The sequence below is a fragment of the Macrosteles quadrilineatus genome, unplaced genomic scaffold, assembly GCF_028750875.1.
Source record: "Macrosteles quadrilineatus isolate MER2022 unplaced genomic scaffold, UCM_ALF_1.0 Scaffold_1__1_contigs__length_201487025, whole genome shotgun sequence".
NCBI lineage: Eukaryota > Metazoa > Arthropoda > Insecta > Hemiptera > Cicadellidae > Macrosteles > Macrosteles quadrilineatus.
Window position 1 is genome coordinate 82,029,706 of NW_026542594.1, and position 23,529 is coordinate 82,053,234.

At 34.4% G+C, this 23,529-nt stretch overlaps 1 protein-coding gene across 1 annotated transcript in view; it reads left to right on the plus strand.

Moving 5' to 3' along the window:
- LOC128998377 (ionotropic receptor 25a-like) overlaps positions 1 to 23,529 on the plus strand; it is a 117,932-nt gene that overhangs the window by 20,087 nt on the left and 74,316 nt on the right. The window contains exons 5-6 of the mRNA XM_054424492.1: positions 14,008 to 14,217; positions 17,607 to 17,801. Of these exons, the coding sequence (XP_054280467.1) occupies positions 14,008 to 14,217; positions 17,607 to 17,801 (405 nt within the window). The remainder of the gene's footprint in view (positions 1 to 14,007; positions 14,218 to 17,606; positions 17,802 to 23,529) is intronic.

Here is a 23,529-nt window from a genome sequence, read left to right on the forward strand (position 1 = left end):
ACTGGTACTGCACTCACGGTCAGTTTTTAATCAGCCTATATCACATTGTGCAACACCATGATTGAATTGATTAAAACTTATTAAATTAGTTGAAATATATTGAAAAGTTTTGATTAAATTAATCCAAACGTCAAAAAATAAACTTACTACTGACATTGTAAAAAATACACATATATATGTGCACAGAAAATTCTAGCATAGTATTTACGATAACATGATAGGCTATATTCTTATTATAACGAAGCTTCTTTTGTAAAGGTTAGGTTAGGTTAGGTTAGGTTATTTATTGTTGTATTTATTGGGACAGACACTAAAACGTGTATTAAATAAAGTATTGGATAAAGTAAGACAGAGGACGGAATAAACAGATGACTAAGGGGCTAGCGAAGCGTTCAGCCGTGAAAGGCCGATTTTTGACCGTGAGTGCAGTTCCATATGGCTTAGGCGGGCTACCCTTCCAACCCTTGTAAATTCCTTTGACCGTGAGTGCAGTTCGTTGTCAGCCCATTTTAATATTAATAATTTCAGTCTAAATTACTAAAATAAACACAGCTTCTTTATTTATGAACCGATTTTATTCATTTTTGTTTTGTTGGATTTGTCATAATAAATACTAAAACTTTTATGTCTTACAAAATTTTGATTTAGGTACCGGTTTTCATGAAATTTGGCATTAAGAAATTCAAACGGCCGCCATTTTTAAATTTGGAAAGTTAAAATAATATTTTTTTTTATAAATGTTACTTACTATAGTATAAACAATTTTGCCAAGTTTCGTAAAAATATCTCAAAGGGATTTTGAAATAATAAATATTTTCCCCAAAAAACAAAATGGCGGATTACGGCTAAACTAAGCCGAATGGTGCACTGATTTCGAGCACTCACTGAAGCGGCAGTTATGGGATCGCTAATCCTGTGGTGATTTCGAGCATGGAAGCTCCAGGTCTGGAAGGACAATGCATCTATCTGTTTAGTGATGAAATAGCTACCTTAAAATCTATCAGTGATTTCGGATCCTAGGTAGCCTAAATAGGTGTTCACAGTCTGAGTTAACAAAAACTGTATTATAAATTTAAGTAATACAGTTCAATTTTGTTTCTTAATTAAATCGTGGGTGTAAAACCATTTTAAGACATTTTCAAAGAACCAACATTGTACCTTTTCCATACTGACCCCGTTGCAAGGCAAGGGTATAGTGGCTAGTTTTGTATAAATGTCTAAATCAAAATGTATTCGAACGAGTTCGTGAACAAGAATGATCTGACCATGGGGACGGAGAATTATGGTGGTTTTATAGGGTAAATTTGGGATTCCCTATTTCTGGGCCTTAAAACTTAGGATTCCCCGATTTCCCTTCACACAATTTTCGAAAGTATGTTTGTACAGTTAAAAGTTCAAATTATTCAAATTGAAAATTGATTTAAATAATTTAATTTATACGAAAAAAAATCGAATTATCGTAAATCTAAAATTCTCAAGTTATTCTTATGCAGAATAAGTTAACCGTTGTAGTTTGCTTGTTTTTGGATATATTTTATCACATTTGAAAAATCGGTTTATTACATCCTAGCCCCTAAGCTTTTATTATTTTACTAAAAAACACTAAATTATCTTTCCCGTGTCAGAAAAGTACTGAGTACGTGTTAAACGTAATGGTATCTAAATATAAAATAAATCTGACATGTTTACGGAGATATTTAAGTGTGGATGGAATAAATATTTGCTTATTTAACAATGGAAAATGAAATCCAATGTGGATGAAATTTGCTCAGTACACATGGGAGCGTTGCAACGCGCGTTTGAGCAATCTTTTCTCATGGCATGTCTCGGCATAGCAAAAAAGTCGAAAAGGTAGTTTTTACTAACTCTTTTGTAAAGGAGTTGTACTATAGATAAAAAAGGAATACAAAACAAAATACCCTCGTTGCAGCTTAATTTAACATTTCAATTATAAAATATTAAATTAATGATGTTTTTAGTCTTTGTGGACATCAAAATGAAAAAAGTAAAGCGGTCCCGGGTAATTGTGTTGGGGAAAATTCCCTAACACTTTTTACAAGAAAGTTTAGCTCGTATGTTTTTACTTTGTAACCTAATCGAGGATATGAACGTTAGCTTTTAAATACCAAAGTATGCTAATTGCTTCATTTAACGAAAGTTAAAGTCTGTCTAGCACCTTGTGAAAGCATTGTTAGGGATTGGATTTCAACAGAAGAGAACATCGTAGGTATTGTATATAGAAGTACTCAGTAAACATACATAAAACCTACTCCCCTCTACTCCAAAACGCGCGTTACACCGCTTACAAACGTACATACGACCATTGAGTATACACGTACGACTGAACAGTGCGTTGCGCAGAGAAGAAACAAAGCAAAGGAAGGACAAGGCAAAAGTTTATCGATGTGAAACTAAAACAAATGAGGGACTCGCACATTTGTTAACTTTTCTCAAGTGTGTAGGCCACAAGGTCAGGAAATAAATGTGGTAGTTTGATTTGAATGTTTTTTCTCATCTTCCCCTATTTAATCATCCTTAAAGTTCTAGGAAGGCCAAATGCTCGAAATCACCAAAGGATTAGGGTACTCATTATTGCCGCTTCAGTGCAATGCTCGATTTCACCGCGTTTTGGGTTTTCGTGCTCGAAATCAGTGCGCCCAAGCCGAAATAAAAAAAATTTATTCTTCATTTTTGACTTATTTTTGCATGTAGAATTAGGTCCTGTATAGCCCATCACACTTTTTTGTGACACCCTGTATACAGCAGACATCCCTATGGTCCCCAACGTCACAGTTGCTACGTTTGCTGATGACACCCATCGATGATGACACCGCACTGTTGTCGAGTCATGTGGACCCTCAAGTCGCTTCCATTAATCTGCAAGCTGCCTTGACTCAGCTCCAATATTGGCTTAAATATTGGAGGATAAAAGTCAACGAAAACAAGTCCAAACACATTGTTTTTACTCTGAGAACAGAGTACAATCATCCAGTAACCATTAATAATGTAGCCTTAACGGAGGCAGACAGTGTAAAATATTTAGGTCTAACTCTTGAAAAAAAATGTAATTGGAAATCTCATATCTGGTGCAAGAGACAGCAAATGGAATTAAAACTTCGTAAACGCAATTGGCTACTAGGTACGAATTCAAAATTATCATTTGCTAACAAAATTTTACTGTATAAAGTTATGATCAAACCAATTTGGACATTCGGAATTCAACTTTGGGGGACCTCGAGCAAATCCAAAATCAAAATTTTTGAACGATTTCAGGCTGAGAGGCTGAGAAGAATTATTGGTGCACCCTGGTTCGTATCCAACACTACAATTAGGTATGACTTCAAAATTAAATCAGTGAAAGAAGAAATTACATACCTTAGCAAAAAATATCAAGAAAAAAAAGAATATCATCTGAACAGTCTTGCTGTTAATCTGCTGGACAATAGTCAGTGCATTACCAGATTAAAAAGTGTTGTGCATGTGCTGGACCTAAGCTACAGATTTCTGTAAAAATATTGATCCAATTTTTGGTAAGACTTGTTGATGAATAGGTGCTTGCTTCCTGACATTGTTTTGATAAATGTTTAACTTATTGTTCTCATATTTGTTTGAACAGATTGTAAAATAAATTCTGAAAAAAAAACTGTAATTAAAGATTCACCACTTCTAATTGAGCGGAGCAAGCGAAGCTCTTTGAGACCGGACCTTATGCAAACTATGTAATCCATTTACTTAATAATGGCTGAACATATTTAATTCAAACTTTCCAGGGTTATTTTGACAAACAGTGTTTATGTTATTAAACAAACAAATTTCAATTTGATAATGTCCGTACAATTTAAAACCAACATAATGTTTTACCATTAGCCTTACGAGTTGGCATTATGGTTACGAGATAACAACGTGGATGTAAATAAAGAATTATAGCATATGCTTGTTAGGTTGTTAGCTAATATCATACGATCTGAATACCGCACAAAGGAAAAACCACTCAGGTAACAACCTTTGATCAAAGAATACAGAGAAAGTATTACAGGGCAACTGGAAACTACCACTGCATTTAAGACGTAGACCATCATACTGATTTTATTTGCAATCCTAAAATACTATGCGAAGTGAGGGAAACGACGTAGGAAATGTTGAAGGAAGTAGTAAAGGCTAGCGGCGCGGAGTGTGGTAACCGTCTTTGGCAGTTAAATTAATGTATCTGCAATCCTAAAATGCTATGGGATGGGAGGGAAACAGTTCCACGACGTAGGAAGTGGTGAAGGAAGTAGTATAGGCTGGTAGTGCGGAGTGTGGGAACGCTTTGTGGTAGTTAGATTAATTTATCTGCAATTCTTCTAAAATGCTATGGGAAGGGAGGGAAACGGTCCCACGACGTAGGAAGTGGTGAAGGAAGTAGTTAAGGCTATCCGTGCGGAATTTGGGAACACTTTGTGGCAGTGAGATAAATGTATGTATCTACAATCCTAAAATGCTATGAGAATGGAGGGAAACAAGTCCACGACGTAGGAAGTGGTGAAGGAAGTAGTAAAGGCCAGCGGTGTGGAGTGTAGTAACCGTCTGTGGCAGTTAGATTAATGTATCTGCAATTCTAAAATGGTATGATAATTCAGGGAAACAGGTCCACGACGTAGGAAGTGGTGAAGGAAGTGGTTGAACAAAATAACAAGGAAAAAGTAAACAAAAGACTTGTAACATATTGTGTTTATAACCAGCCAAACACAGTATACTAGAAAATTACAATTTACAGTACAAATGGAAAAACATCAGTTGTTACTATTGAGTAAAGATTACACTGAAGATTAATAGGGAAAAATATTTCCCCTATAATATGAGTGTTTTTTACCATCGACTGTAAAATAAAATAATAATAACGGATTACTTTATTATGGCCCAACGCTGACTAAGAACTGACTGAGCCATTTTTATAGGGAGAGTTTCAAGCATAAAAAAAAACATTAAATAGACGTTAGGTACTCTACTTTTACGATGTCGTATTGTACTGATCATTAAACGTTTTTATGTAAGTCTATTTTTAAATTCAAATTTTATTTAAAATAAAAGATTGTTTGTTAACTATTTTGTTCACTCCGCTCAATTGGTGGACCTGAGACCGGATACCTAGTTACATTATCCTTTATGTTTTGGTCTAAGAACCTTCAGTGAAATACCAGATTTCATTTTAGCTATTCATTATTAATATCGGACGTACCTGAAGCGCACTGCTAAATCACGAATCATACTTATTTTAGGACTTATCTGCAATCAATGATGCGTAACTCCATTTTTATTTGAGTTAGTTTATATGTCTTGGTTATTATAAAATACTCCTGTAAATACAGTAAAGGCTTTCATTTGAGATATTGATCGTTTTAATAAGTTAAGTTAAATATACTGTATTGCCATAGACAAAAAATTTTAAATAGACTGACAGCTAGTGCTGCGGTTAGCATATGTTCTGGCATCCACCACTAGGACTGCCGTGTAGTTACGGTGCACACCAGGGTCTGCAGGTAACATACAGCGAGGAGCCGACGACAGCAGCGAATCGAACACCGAGCACGCTCTAGCTGAACATCGCGGAGCCTTCCTTTGACAGTATATATTTATTCTATTCGTCTATGGTATTGGTATTACTCAATCAAAGAACAATTTTTATTATTTTTGGATATGGAATTTGGTTTTAGATGTATTTACTCAATTCTAATTACGTTATCCTATATGTTCGGATATTGAACATTCAGTAAAATACCAGCTTTCATTTAAATTATTGATTATTGAGATCGATCTCAACAGAAACCGTCGATTTCGACGTTTCTCCCTAAGTTCATTATTGACTATACATAATTATATACTTCACTTGTATATTGTTACAAATAGTCAATGATTTCAAGTTTCAGAGTAAATGGCTTTGATTTTTGTTCCTCTTCATATTAAAGTAATTGGAAACTAGCAGGCTAGTGATACATTTCGATTGTGTTTATTATGCGAATAGTTCCCAAAGTGTTTCGTCATGGGGCCCCACCTACGTCCTATATTTTAATAGTTACTAAACCCCTAATTAATTTACTATCATCATGTCTACTGGGAACCACACCTGAATATAAAATTATTAAGATGATGTAATTGTAATTGAAGCTATAATATTTAGTCTAAAACACTTATTTTCATCAATTTTGAAACTTAGTCTTTCCTTGAGTTGTTTTAAAAACCATGTATTATAGGTACAGTCAATGTAGGTACTTGAATATGTTAAAGATGCTAGAAATAAGACACTTAACTTATTTAATCCATTATAAACTACAAACTTAATTAGTCAGAATATGTCAGATGTAATATATATGAATGGTTTGTGTTTGGAATTATAAAGGGACCTTCTTCACCTTTGTGTGAAACATGGACCTTTGTATAATATGAAAATGTTGTAAAACTTGTACAAAAAATAATTAAATAAAGCATTGTTTCATTTCATTTCATTTCAAAGAGGCCTTCTAAGTAGTTAAACTATCGTAACATATTAGTGTTTTAGATTATTTTAGTTACGATAACTATTCTCAACAGTAACATTAAAAACGTAAATAAAATGTTTGTCAGGACTGGACATGGTATCAAAATCTGTGCTTATAAATGCACCAGTTCGCCAAGTGGTAATTAAAGTAGAAGATGGAGATAAATTACATAGCCAGCTAACTGAATTGCGAGCCCTAGATATTGTGAATTACTTCATTCTTGGTTCTCTAAACACAGCAAGACAGGTCCTAGATAGTATCACACATGACTACTTCCACAGTACCAAGTTTGCTTGGTATATAATCACTCAGGTAAGCCCTACTGAGCCTAGATTTTGGTATGTTATTACAGTTGACCACATACCGTACATATTTTGTGCATATTTGTCTTTTGTATAGCCAAAGTTTAGTGCCCTATTTGGGAAATTTAACACACAAAAAACAATGCACACAAGAATATCGTGTTTGGCGATGCTTGTAGAAATGAAGAATATTTTACACTGCAACAGTGAGGTTATCCGAACTATCCTTGTTCAAGGGTCCTTACCGATATCTGATAACTAGACTCTGATGATTAGCAATTAAGTTGGTAAATAAACCAATTAAATAAAGATAACAGTTAAAGGCACCAGTTTGTCCTTGGCCAAGGCCGGGTTAGTCACGTTGTGTTGATTACTTATCTTTATTCCAGTATAATTTTCGTTAACTGTAAAATATAACTTCAAATTTGGTGAGTCTGTGGCTCAGTCGGTAGCGTCACGGACTTCGGGCCCAAGGCAGCGATGTCGTGGGTTCGGATCCTGGCCACTGCCATAAACATTTTCTCAGTACAGTCTTCGTACTGTACCGGCTCGCCCCTTGCTTTGCTGTGTACGATCCATGCACGGGCAGTTACTCTATGTGTATGGGCAAATGCAAGGTTAAAAGAGGCCACCAACCTCTTAAAAAAGAAAAAAGAGCTTAGTTTATGTGCATGTTGTATATTCTTCATATATACAACACCGTTTGTGGAATATGCAGATAACATTATATAGTGAAATTTTCTTGTAGGTTATAAATATAATATTGAGAATATTTCTATATAAAGATACAATAAAAACCGACACTTATTTAATACTTTTATAAAGAAACACTGTATCTTTCATTTACAAAACACTTTTATACTAAAAACTGTTTGATTTAATAGAAAGTAACTAAAAATGAGGACTGGTAAAACTCAGTGAATCAAAATAACCTCCAAAATCATATATCGTGCTAGAGTAATCGAAGCACAACCCTTTCCTGCTAGAGAAATCCTAACACAATCACCTATCTAAGTCCTGCTAAAGTAATCCAAGCACGGCCCTCTCCTGCTCGAGAAATCGAAGCACAACCCTCTCTCGCTAGAGTAATCGAAGCACAACCCTCTCCTGCTAGAGAAATCCTAACACAATCACCTAATTATATCCTGCTAGAGTAATCCAAGCATGACCCTCTCCGATTAGAGAAATCCTAGCACATTCGCCTTAATTTTGCTAGAGCCATCGAAGCACGACCCAATCCTACTAGAGAAATCCTAGCACAACCTCGTCCTGCTAGAGCAATCCTAGCACAACCTTGTCCTGCTAGTGCAATCCAATGTTGGACCTCATTGTACTGTTTGTTATATTTGTTTCCTTGGCCTACGTACTGTTAGACACGTTTCTATGTTCCAGGATGAAGGAGCCCTGAGATGTGTTTGTAAGAACATCAAAGTTCTTGTCATCAGACCAGTTTCAAAAAGAATCTTTAACCACACTATTCCACTATTCCATGATCATAGATGTATATCAGAAATTTCATTTTCTTTTTACCATGATCTAACAATAAAATCAGTTTTATCGTTATTGTAAGTTATTTATCCTATATATTAATAGGCAAGCATGATTCTTGAAACCTTTTTACTTAGCTCGTGTGCATCGAAGGGAAAACCTACTCATACTGTTAGAGATATTTGCCTGTGTTGCAGAATCCCTTTATAAATTAAAATACCTAGGCTAAATAATAAGCACAACAAATAAATAAAGTTTAACAAAATAACATGGACGTTATTGGTTGCCATGCCAGTGACGAAATAACAACAAAATATAAACAGAAAATCACAACAAATGAAAGAAATTACAATCGCATGTTTTATTTACAGCATGTGGTGAACATAAAGTTTGCACAATACATATTTTTGGTCGAGTTTTCGACCACGGGGTAACCTCTAGTACTTAGTGAATGGCCCTCTCCTTATACTTTTTCAGTGTAGCCTACATCATAAAACATGAGCACTTAGCTTAACATTATCACATTATAGATTTAAAATTAAGTACAAGTTTCAATGAATCAATAGTACAGTAATTGAATAGATTATTAGCTGGTACGATTTTTTATAGGGGGATGTCCAATCATATTTTAGAAATGAAAATTATCTTTAATTGTTGTTTACGCTTAGTTCTATGTAATTGGGGAAGTTACATTAAAGAAATACAATTATAAGATGTTAAATTTGTTTAGTAAATATGAGAAACTATATTATAAGTATTTTAGGATTTTACTCTTATTTTCCAGTTTGACTCGGCCACAGTAATATTCTTCGTACTTACCACTAGAACTGCCATGCTATATTGCTGATGAGCATGTTGATAAGAACTACAATAAGTAAAATTTGTGTTCTAGAAATAAAATTATCAAATAAATATTGCCAAGCCCTTCCTTTAGAAGTTAAATTTAAATGTAATACTTTGGTATCAATTAATGAAACTTAGTGCAAAATTTTAAATTAAATATGATTGCGCCCTTGGCTACGGTTTTGTAATATTAATTCTGTTAACTATTAACTTATATGCCACAGGTCATTTCTAAAAGGAGAAAATATTACAAATATTGGAAATGAGTTTCCAATATGCCCTCAAGAGGAAAAACGCACATCAAGTAAAACCAATTTCCAAACACATTTTGAAAAGGTAATAGGTATTACTTAAAAAAAGTCATAAATTGTCAGATTTAATACGGAAACTGGATCAGAAATCAATCAAACAAACTTTAAATTTTGCAATATCCCCCGAAAAGTGCAAGATATTCGGGGAGCAAGCTGGTGGCCTAGTGGTAGAGAGAGCATGGGACTTCGTATCCTGAGGTCCCAGGTCCAAATCCTGCCACTCACCAATAGGAAAACCACTTTTTCCTAAAGGGGTGTAAAAATATGAAAAGGCTTACCGGTATATTGTTTACATTTGCTTATTTTTATGAAGACCTTAACACCTTTAGGTGTTAGGTGGCTGAAAAAAAACTTGCACTCCCCTGCCTTAACCATTTGATATTATATACTGTATTAAATCGGTTTGTGGCAACCTTCTTGTATTCATCATTATTATAGCCCCTCATATCTAAGAAGGTTGCCACAAACCGATTTAAAACATATAAAATGGTTAAAAAGTTAAGGCGGAAGGTGCAGGTTACTTTTCAGCCACCCTGTTAACCTCTATCCAATTATTAATCAATCAAAAGTAGTGCCGTAGGTCTCATTGTAAGACCTAAGCCCGGGACCGATTTATTTTTCATTTTGATGTCCCCCAGAAGCCAAAAACACTATTCGTTTAAATTTGTATATATGTGTATATATAATATATACTTGTGTATGTGTCCATAAACGCGATAACTTGAGTAATTTTTGTCTGATTTTGATAACATTTGGTTTGGGTTTGAAGGTGTAAAGGCGGGATAAACTTGAATGAGTTCGCGAACCAGCATGATCGGACCATGAGAGGGGTTTGTATTTATCTGAAGGAGTTATTTCTTGTTCCACAGGGTGTCCCGGAACTCTCTACCAATATTTTAGGGCATTGTTCCTGGGTAGTTAACATACCTAAATATCGTATTTAAATTTCCCGGAAGTCCTTAGTTACTCACACAGCCCCCATTTAGTTTTTTTTAAGTTATTATGTTTTTCTAAAGAAGGGTTAAACATACGAAATTGAAACTTTGCACAAACATTTATGACAACTAAACAAAGCTACCAAAAAATTATAATGATTTTTCAAATTCATAAAACAAAATGGCGGCCGTTCTAGATTTTGTTTCTTAAATAACTCGAAAACCGTTGATTTTACAAAACTATTACAAGAATAACTTTTTTAAGGCAATTTTATTACAAATCGATTGACACCTTAAGTTTCAAGATTGAACAGGTATTAACAGAGATATGGTAGTTTTAGTGATACGTAACCGCTGGAGGTTATTTGCAGCGCATGCTGAAAGCAGTCACGTATCACTAAAACTACCATATTTAAGTTATACTTGCCCAATCTAAAAAATTAAGGTGTCAATCGATTTGTAATAAAATTGCCTTGAAAAAGTTATTCTTGTAAAAGTTTTGTTTGTGCAAAGTTTCAATTTCGTATGTTCAACCATTCTTTAGAATTAAATTAATACAGTAACTGAAAAAATAACAAAATGGTGGCTGTGTGAGTAACTAAGGACTTCCGGACAATTTAAATATGATATGTAGGTATGTTAACTCTGTTTTTCTTTTTGATTCTTGAGTTTTTGTTTTTCGATTTTGGAGATTTTCTTATTTATTAAATTAGGGTTATAGCCATTGGCTTTTGCTACGTTTTCTATGATTGGTTTCTCGTTTTCATAGTCTTGTTTAGTCATCGGAATTTAGAGCATTCTGTGTATCAGTGAATTAAAACTTGCCATTTTGTGTTGCCATGGGGCGTTGGAATTTATTGGTATAACGAGGTCTGTTTGGGGTTCTTTTCTATAAATTTTGAATAAATGTTTTGTATTATTTCTTGTAATTGTCAAATATAAAAAGTTGAAACTACGTGTTTTATTTCTATTGTAAATTTTATTTGGTTAGATATTGTGTTTGTCATTTAAGAACTGATTACATGTAGTTTCATTCCCTTTGAAAAGACAAATTACGCCATCTACGTACTTATATCAATATATAATCTCATTTTTGTGTGGATTGCAATCGTTTAAGATTTTTGTATCTTCCATGTTTTTTAAATATACAGGGTGTTTCCGAATTGTCTGGACATATTTTGTCGACTTATTCACTGGGCTAAGACAAACATAAAACACCATATAAGTATGGGTCTAAAGTGCCAAGATTTCTGCCTGTCGGTCTGTTTGTGATTTTTAAAAATTATTTAATACCTTAGGCATTTTTCAAGATAGAGATTTAAAATTTGGTAGGAATGTGTAGTTCTTAAATTAAAAAGAACTCTGAAAGGTTCGTTCCAATATCTCAAGCCGTTTCAATATGGCGGTCATTTAAAATCTTTGATGCCAAATTTCATGAAAACCGTAAATATTAAGAACATTGTTTACCCTACCAAAAGGATATAGAATTTCAATACAAATCAAATGATACCTTGGTTGTTAAAATTGGATGAAAAATAACTGAGTTATCAGTTTTTTCTACATTCGGATACGCAATTTAATAGGACTACCATGTACTCAAGTATGGTAGTCCTAATAAATTGCGTAACCGAATGTAGAAAAAAAACTGATAACTCAGTTGTTGTTCATTAGTGGTTTATGTTTCTACGTCTAGCTATCAAACGGTAAATGATAGAAATGTAATTTAAGCGTCTTTCTACGCCTAAATATATTGTCCTTCGAAACTGTTATTACAACCTTTATTCTATCTCTAAGGACAATTCGAAACTACTTCAAATGAAATATCGGAAATATTGAACACGTTTAAGACATGTTGCAGAAGATTTATGGTTTGAACAACTAACAAGTAGTACAACAACACCAAGTTTAAGGAAAACTGTGCAAAAACAACAGAGCTACGTTTAATTCTAAAAGAGTAGACGCGGAAAATTCGTAATAGTCTATCGAGGCGCGCAATGGATAGCAAGCAGCCCAGTCAATATAGGTTTTATTTGGGGGTGGTGCCCTTCCCACTGTTCTGGAACCACTTTCTGTCGTTCAAAGATCTGTTATAAAAACTATCTTAAATAAAAACTCTAGATTTACTTCCTTGCAACTGTTTTGCCACTTTCCAGTTTTAAACATTCGCCAATTGTTCATAAACAATCTTCTTATTTTCATAAAACTTAATAAATGTTCGGTTTTTTTCTCCTGTTCAACATCATTATTTGACTAGAAGTAACATTAACTTCGGATTTTCTTTTCCCAGACTTTCCCATTCAACCCTTAAAACTATACCTTTTTACGTTTGTCATACATTGTATCGAAACTTGCCTTCACATATACGAGAGGCGGAGAGTGACAGCGTCGTTGTATTTAAGCGTAGAGTCATGAGCTGGCTATTAAATCTCGGCAGGGAGCAATCAGAAGGATTACTCAAATCGTTGTACTCATATTTTTTTGCAGTTTCATTCATCACCAAAATAACGTTTTTTTCTTCATTTCTATATACCACTTACAATCACTAAAGTTGAATTTTGGATGTTTCGATGCAGTTAGGTTTCTTCATTTCATCTTATTAATATTTTGTTATATTACTATCATCATTAATTGTCTAAGTACTCCTGAATATTTATGGACCTGTGTATAGCTGTATTAGCAACCCATTCCCAAACACAGACGGATAGTCTACTTGGGAATTATTTTTCATGTACATACACAATTTTAACAACATGTAATATTTATTCAGGAATAAAGAGATTTTGATTTGATTTGATTTGATTTATGTTGGAAGTAATTCTGGGAAATCTGGATTTTTCTATACTGTCAAACCATGTTGAGATGGGCAATTTCCAAAAGTCCCCATTTCCCCCCCTTGTGCTTTCCTCTTAAATCCCCAACCCCCGTTTAGATAATTTTACAGTCTCTTAGAAAGTTAGCTACTGTTTAAAATTAAAACGGGTAAGGATAACAATGCAATATTTTGTTAATCCTTTCTGCGATAAGATTTTCTACAAAAAGTGTATTTACCATGTAAGCCTAAATATTCATAGTTTTGACCAAATAACTTACACATGGGAGAAAATATGTGTTAGATTACCGATACAGTTTATTTTATTAGGAAATAGAGTCAACTTCTTATGGGTCGATCCCCTTTATTTTTTAAAGATGTTTTTAGGGATGGTTACGAATATTATTTTCTGCGTTCAATATTTCCAATATTTAATTTTAAAGTAGTTTCAAATTTCCCTTAGAGATAGAAGAAAGGTTGTAATAACTTAGTTGTAATAACCGTCTTGAAGGACAATATATTTAGGCGTAGATATACGGTTAAACCACCTTTCTATCATTAGCCGTTTGAGAGTTAGACGTGGAAACATAAACCACTAACGCGCACAACTTCCCTCTCCTCCCAGAGTTGTGACAACCCTAGAAATGCTACATCATCGATTTTTTTCATCTAATGGAAATCCCCAACAATAATAATAAGTCAAATTTTGTCAGGCTTTCAGTGCATGCTCAACCCGTTTAGAGCCTGGACTAAACATTTCAACATTTATTTAAACACAAGATTAATTACACACTGTATTTCCAGTCAGAGCTGCAGAATGATTATGGTCCAATCATTTTGGGGGAAAAATGGAGTGGAACAATGGACTTTGAAATGAGGCTGGACTTGGTTACAACTTCATCTTTTGACCAGAAGGTGATTGGTTACTGGAAATCAAAAGACAAAGATCTTTTTATTTTTGAAAACATATCTAGCATCAAAGCAAAGCCTATTTACAAAGTTGCTGTTATTGTGGTGAGTTGGTCCTTGTTGTACGGTAATTACTTTAAAGTTTTAATATAGGTACTTCAGTGGCGGATAGATAATGTAAAATCTATTTAATTTTAAATCTTCATGAGATATCTGTTATTGCTATACTTTTAAAGTATACATGCATTTTCTGAAATCCAAATTAATATTAAATATTATTTTGTTATTATCTGTTATCTGTTATGCTGTCTGTTTGTTGTTATTATACTTTGTTAATGTTATTATCTGTTATTGTTGTTACGTTGCTATCTTGTTGTTATTAATTTTTGTTGCAATGATGTTTTGTTCAATGGTATATGCAACTTCTCTTATTATTTCAAATGCAATTTTTATCTTTCCATTCTACTCATATGCTTATATATATATATATATTATTTTGTAAATTGTGTATCCGTTGGAATTAATAAATAAATAAATAAATGGATAAATATATTTTGGGGGGAGCAAGATTAATTTAAGGTTAGGTTAAGAAATTTTTACAACCCCATGATACTTTATCTCAGTTTTGCAGTCTGCCACGGCGATAACTTCACGCATGATTCATGATATATAATTTATATTATGGTACCTATTTTTTCTTCATATCCATTATTTCAGCCCCCCTCCCCCTTATATTCGCCCATGAGGTACTTAATTTACTTTACCATTCTTTCTTAGGTAGTGCCAAGGACTAAAAACTTGTAACCATCACAAGTAGACTTCTCATCCCATTGTAAATTTTGAAGCTGGTTTTTCGTGTCTAGTTCATGTCCAGTGCGGCTAGTCTTGAAAAATTTTGTTTCTACTATTTTAGAGTTACCTAATTTCATGATTCAGTTATATAACTAGAGGATAAGTTATTGTTTAGGATTATGTCGTTTTATTTGGTTAAACGGGATTTTAAATGACTGAAACGACAAGATACAAATTGTAAACAAAACACGACATCTACAGTGCACCGGGCAGAACTAACGATAAAATTGGCTTCAACTGTTCTACCAAGGGAGTATGTTTTATCTATGGTAGAAACATTGACTTTTAGATACTGAAGTATGAAAAAATAAAAGTTGATTGAGCCACTCAGAGAATGTGCTACAGTATGAAATTCTATTCTTCCTTGATGTAACATAAAATATACTAGCTTGCAATACGTCCTAACACAAATTTGGTAATGAATAGGTTCAACAGTAGGCTTACTCCACTGACAAAAATATATAAAAATGCACAAATAAACACGTAACACATAGAATTTTGAAGCAACTAGCTCCTTGAGTCTTTCTATGTTATTGTACCTTGTAGGCTTGAAGCCATATTTACCAAAAACGCCATAATAGATCTTATCAGCTTGACTTGGTTAAAAAGTTACGTGGCGTATTCGGCAGAAATCGGTAATTTAGAACAGCACACTCTGTCAGTGGCTCAATTCGACTACTGTGCCTCCATTTTCATTCTAAAACTGGCAACCACTTTTAACATGTCATACGGAATGTCTAGTTATATCAATAGTCAAAGGTAAAACTTAGTACAAAGTTTTCTCCTAGCATTTTAAATCTCAATCATGAATCAAAGGATCCTCAATGCATATTTTATGATGGGTTGAGTGCTAGTGGATATTTAATTTCAATTTTATATTAATTTGCTAGTAAATAATAACATGCCCTTCATGTTAGTATTATTTTTAGTTTCAATTCCAACAGTTACCAACGCTTGATCAAAAACGTTCGCTTCGAATAAAAACATGTAAATAACATAAATATTTTAAGTATTCAAGATAGATCTATGCAGGGTGATCAACTCAAGGAGGCCACCATTGGGATATCGGAAACGGTAAGAATTAGAGACAACTTTAAATGGGGACATCCTGCACAGGCACACGGCCATACCGTGGCACCTTGAATAATTGTAGCACCTTTTTCAGGGTGCCACAGCTAATCATTTTTGGGGTTTTCCAGCATTATTACGTCGTTAAAACATCACATGCCACAATTGAGTATTTTTCACCTCGTCGATGTGTGTTTAAGTAGCGCAGGCACACGCCGAATTGTGGAACACGAAACCATGCCAGCAGCTAGCGCGCCTCGCGTCGTCCACCGGAACTACAACTTCCTTAATACTGCGTTGCCAATTCTCGCGCTAGCCTACACTCATGTTTTTGATAGTGGCACCATGCCGCAATTCAGTATACATCAACAGTGTGTGGACAAGATGACACTAAATGCGTTGTAGGTCATAATAAACTAATAATACTGTACTGCCACGTACTATAAAACAATTTAAGTACCGTACCATAAATAATATACTTTTGCTCTGAGTGGTGATTGATGTTTTACATTACAAATAATTTGTGTAGTAAATAATTATTTCAATTGTTTTTATGCCACCATTTAAAATTTATATTTTTAGAGACAAACATAAATTGGTAACGTAGTTACTTTGTATTAATTGCATTTTTACATTGAAACAATAACAATGTTTTAGGTTAGAACACTATATAAAATGCTCTATGCTGCAATTTTTTATCTTACAAACTATTTCGTGCTGATACTTCTATTTTATTAACATTCTATTCATGCTGACAAAATATTTTACAATTACATTTCTGAATCAAACACTAAAGGTAGATTTCGAACAGACTGTAATGAAATACATAATAACAGATTGTAATGAAATACATAATACCTCCACAAAACTGTATTAACGGGACCAGAGTACAAATACGCGCATGGTGTTTCATTTGTAGGAGGCAAAATATTCAAATCATATTAATTTGTGATTTCCAATAGATTTTGGGTTTCCTTAAAAACAGTTATATAAAACTGTCTGCAAAAGTCGATAAAACTAATTTAAAAAAAAATTTAGATTCTTCTGTTGCTCTGTAGGCGACTATTTTGGTCATAAAAGGAAGTCCAAACTTATATCTTAGTTTGAAAAAAGTCATCTTGATTTTACATTGCACAAGATACATAATCGACACATTTACTTAAAAAAGTAGTGAAGACAGTAACTTGTGAAATGGACCGCACAGGCAGAGGAACAGTCTAGACTTGCCTCTAAGACTGACGTTTTCCAAACGAAAATAGAAGTTAGATCTTCATTCTTAATTTTAGGCTTGAAATAAGTTTGTTTGTGGGTAATAGCGAATGAGTAATAAATTAATTGGATTGGGTGAATGGAAGTAGCACAATAAACATCCATTTGTCGGAAATTTTGTTCTAGCAAATGTGTACCGGTACTCATTAAGCTTTTTATAAAATCTGCAGGGCATATTAACACAGAGAATAGAGAAAAATGTATCCTTTCTCTTCTTTAATAATTTAACATGAATGAAATATCATTAAGGTAACTGAAAAACAGTATGGTTTGCTGCACAAAGAAATATTGTTGATTGGTTTCAGCTTCCACCATTTACAATGGTAACAAAGGATGAAAGTGGCAAAGAGATGTACAAAGGCTATTGTATTGACCTTATTGATGAAATCAGCAAAATGTTGGGGTTTGAGTACCAGATGTACAGAGTTGCAGATAACACACCTGGAACCATGGACGAGCATGGCAGATGGAGCGGGATTGTGAAGGAGGTTCTGGAAAAAGTAATTATTTTTATTTAACCATATTTTAAGTTGGAAATGTTTCCCTACCAGTCATAGTCTCAGGCCCGGTTCTTCACTTTTTCTTTTGTAAGCGAACAACATTGCAGCACCACCCCCCCCCCCCCTCTCATAAAAAACATATATGGTACCAGTAGTCAGTGCCGGATTTTGGTAAAATCGCTTCAAACTCCGCAAACAAAAGGGGGCTGCAGCATTTTGTACTTCAACAGTTTTTACAAACAAAAAAACTTGTATTTTATAAAATTAATTATTTGCCACAAATGCGGGCAACGATCAAGATGTCCCGTGACCTCAGGAGATGTTCACTATTACGCAGGAATCGCAGGTGGCAATGATGATGTCCCGTGATCACGGGAGATGTTCACAATCTCGTAGCGACCGCGGCAATAAAAATATAATTATGACCTGTGATTGCGGGAGATTTTCCTGATTTCATGGTGGTCGCAGGTGGGAATGATGGTGTCCGGTGATCGTGGGAGATGTTCACCTTTTTGCAGCAATTGTGGGTAGCAATGATGATGTCCCTTGATCGTGGGAGATATTCACAATCTCGCAGCGATCGCGAATAACGTTCGTGATTGCAGGGTTACTGAATTTTCATTTGCCTGATTGGATTTACTCTAAAATATCTCCTTAAAAATATCACATTTTATTTCCTATTTAAATAGTATTTGTTTAACGAGTACTTGGGTTTGCTGCAAAAGGGAGGATAAAAAAGTGTTTTTGTATGTGAAATGTTAATAGTTTAGTATGAAAGAAATATATTTTACAAAATTGATCAAAATATGTTCATAAACAAGCAAATTACAATGATTTACTTATTCTCCATAAGAATAACATGGAAATTGTAATTTACAATTTTGTTGGAATTTTCTCCGTAACCAATAGGCGCATTATAACACTTCAATATACTAAATTATTTGCTTTTAAGCTCTACAAAATAGTTTGGAAATAGATTACAAAATTAAATTTGTTATTTCACAATCCGAATTATTTTTCATTTCATCAGAACACATTCCATTATCAGGGGAACGGACCCAGGGAAAGTTTAAAGACTAATGCACTGCAGTACGGTACATATTTCCCAAACCAATGAATAAATATATCGTTCACTATTGAGGGCTACCATTATTATTAGTAATTGAAATAAATAATTAAACATTTAGTACCCTTTAGTTATTAATTTATTGAATAATTAGGCCTTCCCAAACCAAATCATTTTGCATCCCTTTAAAACACATTTCAATATCAGAACAAACCTAGAGCATATCTTTGACCTAAATATGGTATTTCCCAAACTAAATTGTTTTGCGTACCTTCAGAACACATGCTGTTATATGGTGAATCAATAAAATAGCACTTGTATCACTTCAGAAGGGCTAAAAGTACAATAACTACCAGAAGTAAACATTTACATTTATTTATACATTCTATCGGTAGAGTAATTTAAAAACATTTAACAAAAACAGTTATACTGACTAAAAACAAATATGATATATATAAATCGATATTCAAAATACATCAACATTGTAATACTTAAATACTTTTAATTGAAATTGGGACCTGTAAATATGTGGTTTCCCTGGACACTAAATTAAAATACCTAGCTCAATAAAATAAAAGGGCAAACTGAATTATTAAACTCAACACTTTTAATTCATCCAACTAAAGAAGACAAAGATTAGACTATTATTGTTTTTAACAACACATTTAACAATTTAACCATCTGGTATTCATCATTGAAGTATAACATTAAAAACAGACATGTGGCAAATATTAAATTGCACTCAACACCCCTCCTCAATTTAATAATTTTACATTTGACACAATTAACAAACAAACAATCCTAACATCTTTCTCAAATTGCCAAACCGAGGTGCAGGCAGACTTTTTGTAAAAATGTCTGCAATCTGATTTTCCGAACATATATATTCTGCAGACATGATTCTCCGCTGGTGAAGTTCCCGCACAAAATTGTATTTAACATTCACATGTCTCAATCGGCGATGCTCCCACTTCTGTAGAAGTCGTATGCAAGATTGATTATCTTCCAGGATGCGGATTGGTAACTTAAGCAAAATTTGAAAATCTTCTATCAGATACTTCATCCAGAGTAATTCGGCTGCTGCTGTTGCCAAAGCTACATATTCCGCCTCTGTAGATGATAACGCAACACTAGATTGCTTCTTTGCTGCCCAACTTACAGTACTTCCAAACACTTGTATGAGATAACCTGAGGTCGATCTTGAATCTCCACTTTTATTCCAGTTTGCATCAGCGTAAGCCAGAATAATGTCATCTTGTTTGCTCTTTCGATAACATAATTTTAAGTCGATTGTTCCTTTTATATATCTTAGGACTCTCTTCAAACATTTCCAGAGTTCTTCTGCTGGGTCACTTTGATGCCTGCTTAGGAAATTTACTACAGCACTCAAATCTGGCCTTGTACCTAGCATTGCATACATTAAGCATCCGATTACTTCTCTGCACGGCTTATCAGTCCTTTTTCCGCCTTTGATTTCTAGTTTTACTTCCATTGGCGTTTTGACTGGGCAACAATCTTGCATGTTAAATCGTTTAAGAAGACTCTTTAGGTAGGCAGTCTGACTTAAGTACATTTCCCCCTCACTCCTGGAGATTTCGATTCCCAAAAATGTTTTTGGTTCTCCCAATTCCTTGATTTTAAACTTCTCATTCAACTTTACTTTAATTTCCTTGATTTTCTCCCTATTATTTCCTGCCATGAGAATATCATCAACATATAGCACAAGATACACAACAATATCATTTTGTATCATAACGTAAAGACATTTGTCGGATTCTGATTGGGTGAAACCAACTGAAATGAGAAATGAATGAATAGCTTGATTCCATGCTAATGGTGCCTGTTTCAAGCCATATAGCGCCTTTTGCAATTTGCAAACGGAGCCGGGTGTTCCTTCAACTCCTTCAGGAATGGACATATATATTTCCTCCTTCAGTTCACCATGAAGAAAAGCATTGTTGACGTCTAATTGTTCAAGAATTAATCCACGTTCGTTTGCTACAGCCAGCAACACCCTAACTGTTGCAAGACGAACCACTGGAGCATATGTTTCTTCATAGTCAAAACCCTTTCTCTGTGAACATCCTTTGATAACAAGTCTTGCCTTGTATCGTTCAATATTTCCGTCCATGTCTTTCTTCAATTTGAAAACCCATTTACTGGAGATAGCTTTCCTTCCAGGTGGTAGTTCAGTGTAAGTCCAAGTTTTGTTCTTCCTTAACAGCTTGATACCAATGATCCTTATCATCACGTGCTGCAATATCCTTGTAACTTTGCGGTACATCATCGACAAAAGATTCAGCATTCAGAGCAAGAACTGCATAATCCTGTAAGTATCTTGGCACATTCCTCTTTCTGGTAGAGTGTCTTATTGTTTCTTCTTCACTTACATGATCTTCAATTTCTTCTTCCTCTTCTTCAAGATCTGGTATAGAAATTCTTTGATTTTCATCAGACAATGATCTGGGTTCTTCTTTGTTCTTGTCTTCCTTTTTACTCGATCTGGATTCATGTACATGATCGGGAATCCAGTCTTCAATTGGTGTGCTCTCAAAGTTAAATTTTTCCTCATAAAACACAACATTTCTTCCAGTGATTATTTTTCCTTCTTCAGGACACCACAGTCGATAACCATTAGGACAATATCCAGTAAAGTAACACTTCAAGCACTTGCTGTCAAATTTACTCGATATTAATTCCTTAGGTAACAGCAAATATGCTGCACAGCCAAAAACTCTTAACTTACTAAGATTAGGCTTCTCATTGTACCATAAAGCAGCAGGGATCTTTCCTCCTAAAGCTGATGTCGGACTTCGGTTGATTAGATATACGGCAGTTCGAACAGCTTCTGACCAAAATGTCTTACCTAATTCACAATTAAGTATTAAACAACGAGCCCTTTCAACAATAGTCCTGTTCATTCGTTCTGAGACACCGTTCTGTTGAGGAGTATATCTGATTGTGAACTCATACTGAATTCCTTGCTCCTCAAAAAACTGCTTCAACTCATATGACATGTATTCACGACCATTGTCACAACGAAATCTGCTAATCTTTAGATTGAAATGAGATGTAGCCAAAGCATGATACATCTTGACGTATCTTGTGACTTCCGCCTTCGATTCTAGAGCATAGGCCACCGTGAAATGAGTAAAGTCGTCAATAAAAGTGATGATATATTTCTTACCGTCAAATGAAACTGGTGAGATTGGACCACACAAATCACTGTGAATCAACTCAAGAGGTCTGGTGGCACGTCTCCTGTTCTGATTGTAAGGAAATTGTGATTGTTTCCCTTCAACACACTTTGAACACTTTTCTAAGGGTAATGTTGAAGTATTCAACTCCATCCCATCTACCTGCGACCTGAGACTTTTAATACAACCATAGCTCAAATGACCAAGCCTGTCATGCCACAGTTTCATTTCTGTTTCAGTTGAAGACACGTACAAAGCTTTGTGTTGCAAAAAATTTAACACATATAACTGAGAATTGTTTCTTTTTGCAACCGCAACAGTTTGATTATCTTTCTTAATCAAGCCACATGAATTTTGAAAGATAACACAAAAACCATTCATTTCCAATTTTCTTACTGAAAGTAAATTGTGACTAATTCCAGGTACAGATAAAACATCTTTGATTGTTATTTTAATTTCCTTCCCTTCCACAACACTAGTGACATACAATTCCCCTTTACATTTTGCTTCAAGATAAGTTCCAGACTTGGCTACTTTGATTTTAATAGGTTGTTCTAATATCTTAAAGTTAGAGAGACATACCTCATTACTGTTAACCAGATGTTCTGTTGCTCCAGAGTCTAATATCCAATTTATGGTATCTGCTGAACAGTCTTCACTTGATGTTCCAAAACAAAATGCATCTTCCTGTTTGGTGTCGACCACGTTCACAGAATTATTTTTCTTTGATGGGTACTGTGGTAATTTGACTCTGCAGATAGCTTGTTTGTGTCCAAGCTTTCCGCATCTGTGACAAGTGAAATTGAACGAGTTGCCAGAAGTTCCTTGATTTCCTGGAACATTTTTCTTTTTCCCTCGTTGAGACTGGAAGGCAGTAGGAGGTGATGTACAATCAAATTCCATTTTTTCAATGCCCCTCCTCTTTGTCTCCTCTTCCAGCAGTCTGACCTTCACAAAGCTCAGAGTTAAGTCCTTCATTGATAGAGTCTCTATGGCCGTGACAACGACGTCATATTCTTTCGGCATGGTCAGTAGTAGGTGACAAACAATGTTAGATTCCTCGACAGTTGCTCCTGTAGAACGTAACTCTCTTATGACTTTGTCAAATTTCAGAAAGTGACGATTTAAAACGTCATTCTTCGCATCAAACTTCATTGTTAGTAACTGCTTCCTTAGTAGAAGTTGGCTAGCTATTCCTTTCCTTTCAAATGTTTTGCAGAGAGATTGCCATAGTTCAAAAGCAGTTGCCTTGTCTTTTGCATATTCCAAATGGCTGTCGGCAATACGCTGTATAATCTGCGACTTGCACTTTCGATCTTGTTTCGCTAATTCCAACAACCTTGCTTCCTTCCTCTCTCGTTGTTCATCTGTGTCTTTATCCAGAAATTCAACTTTGGTAACATACGATTCCTTTACAAAAGATAATAATTCTAATTCCTCCAGCAGAGTTTCAATTCTAAATTTC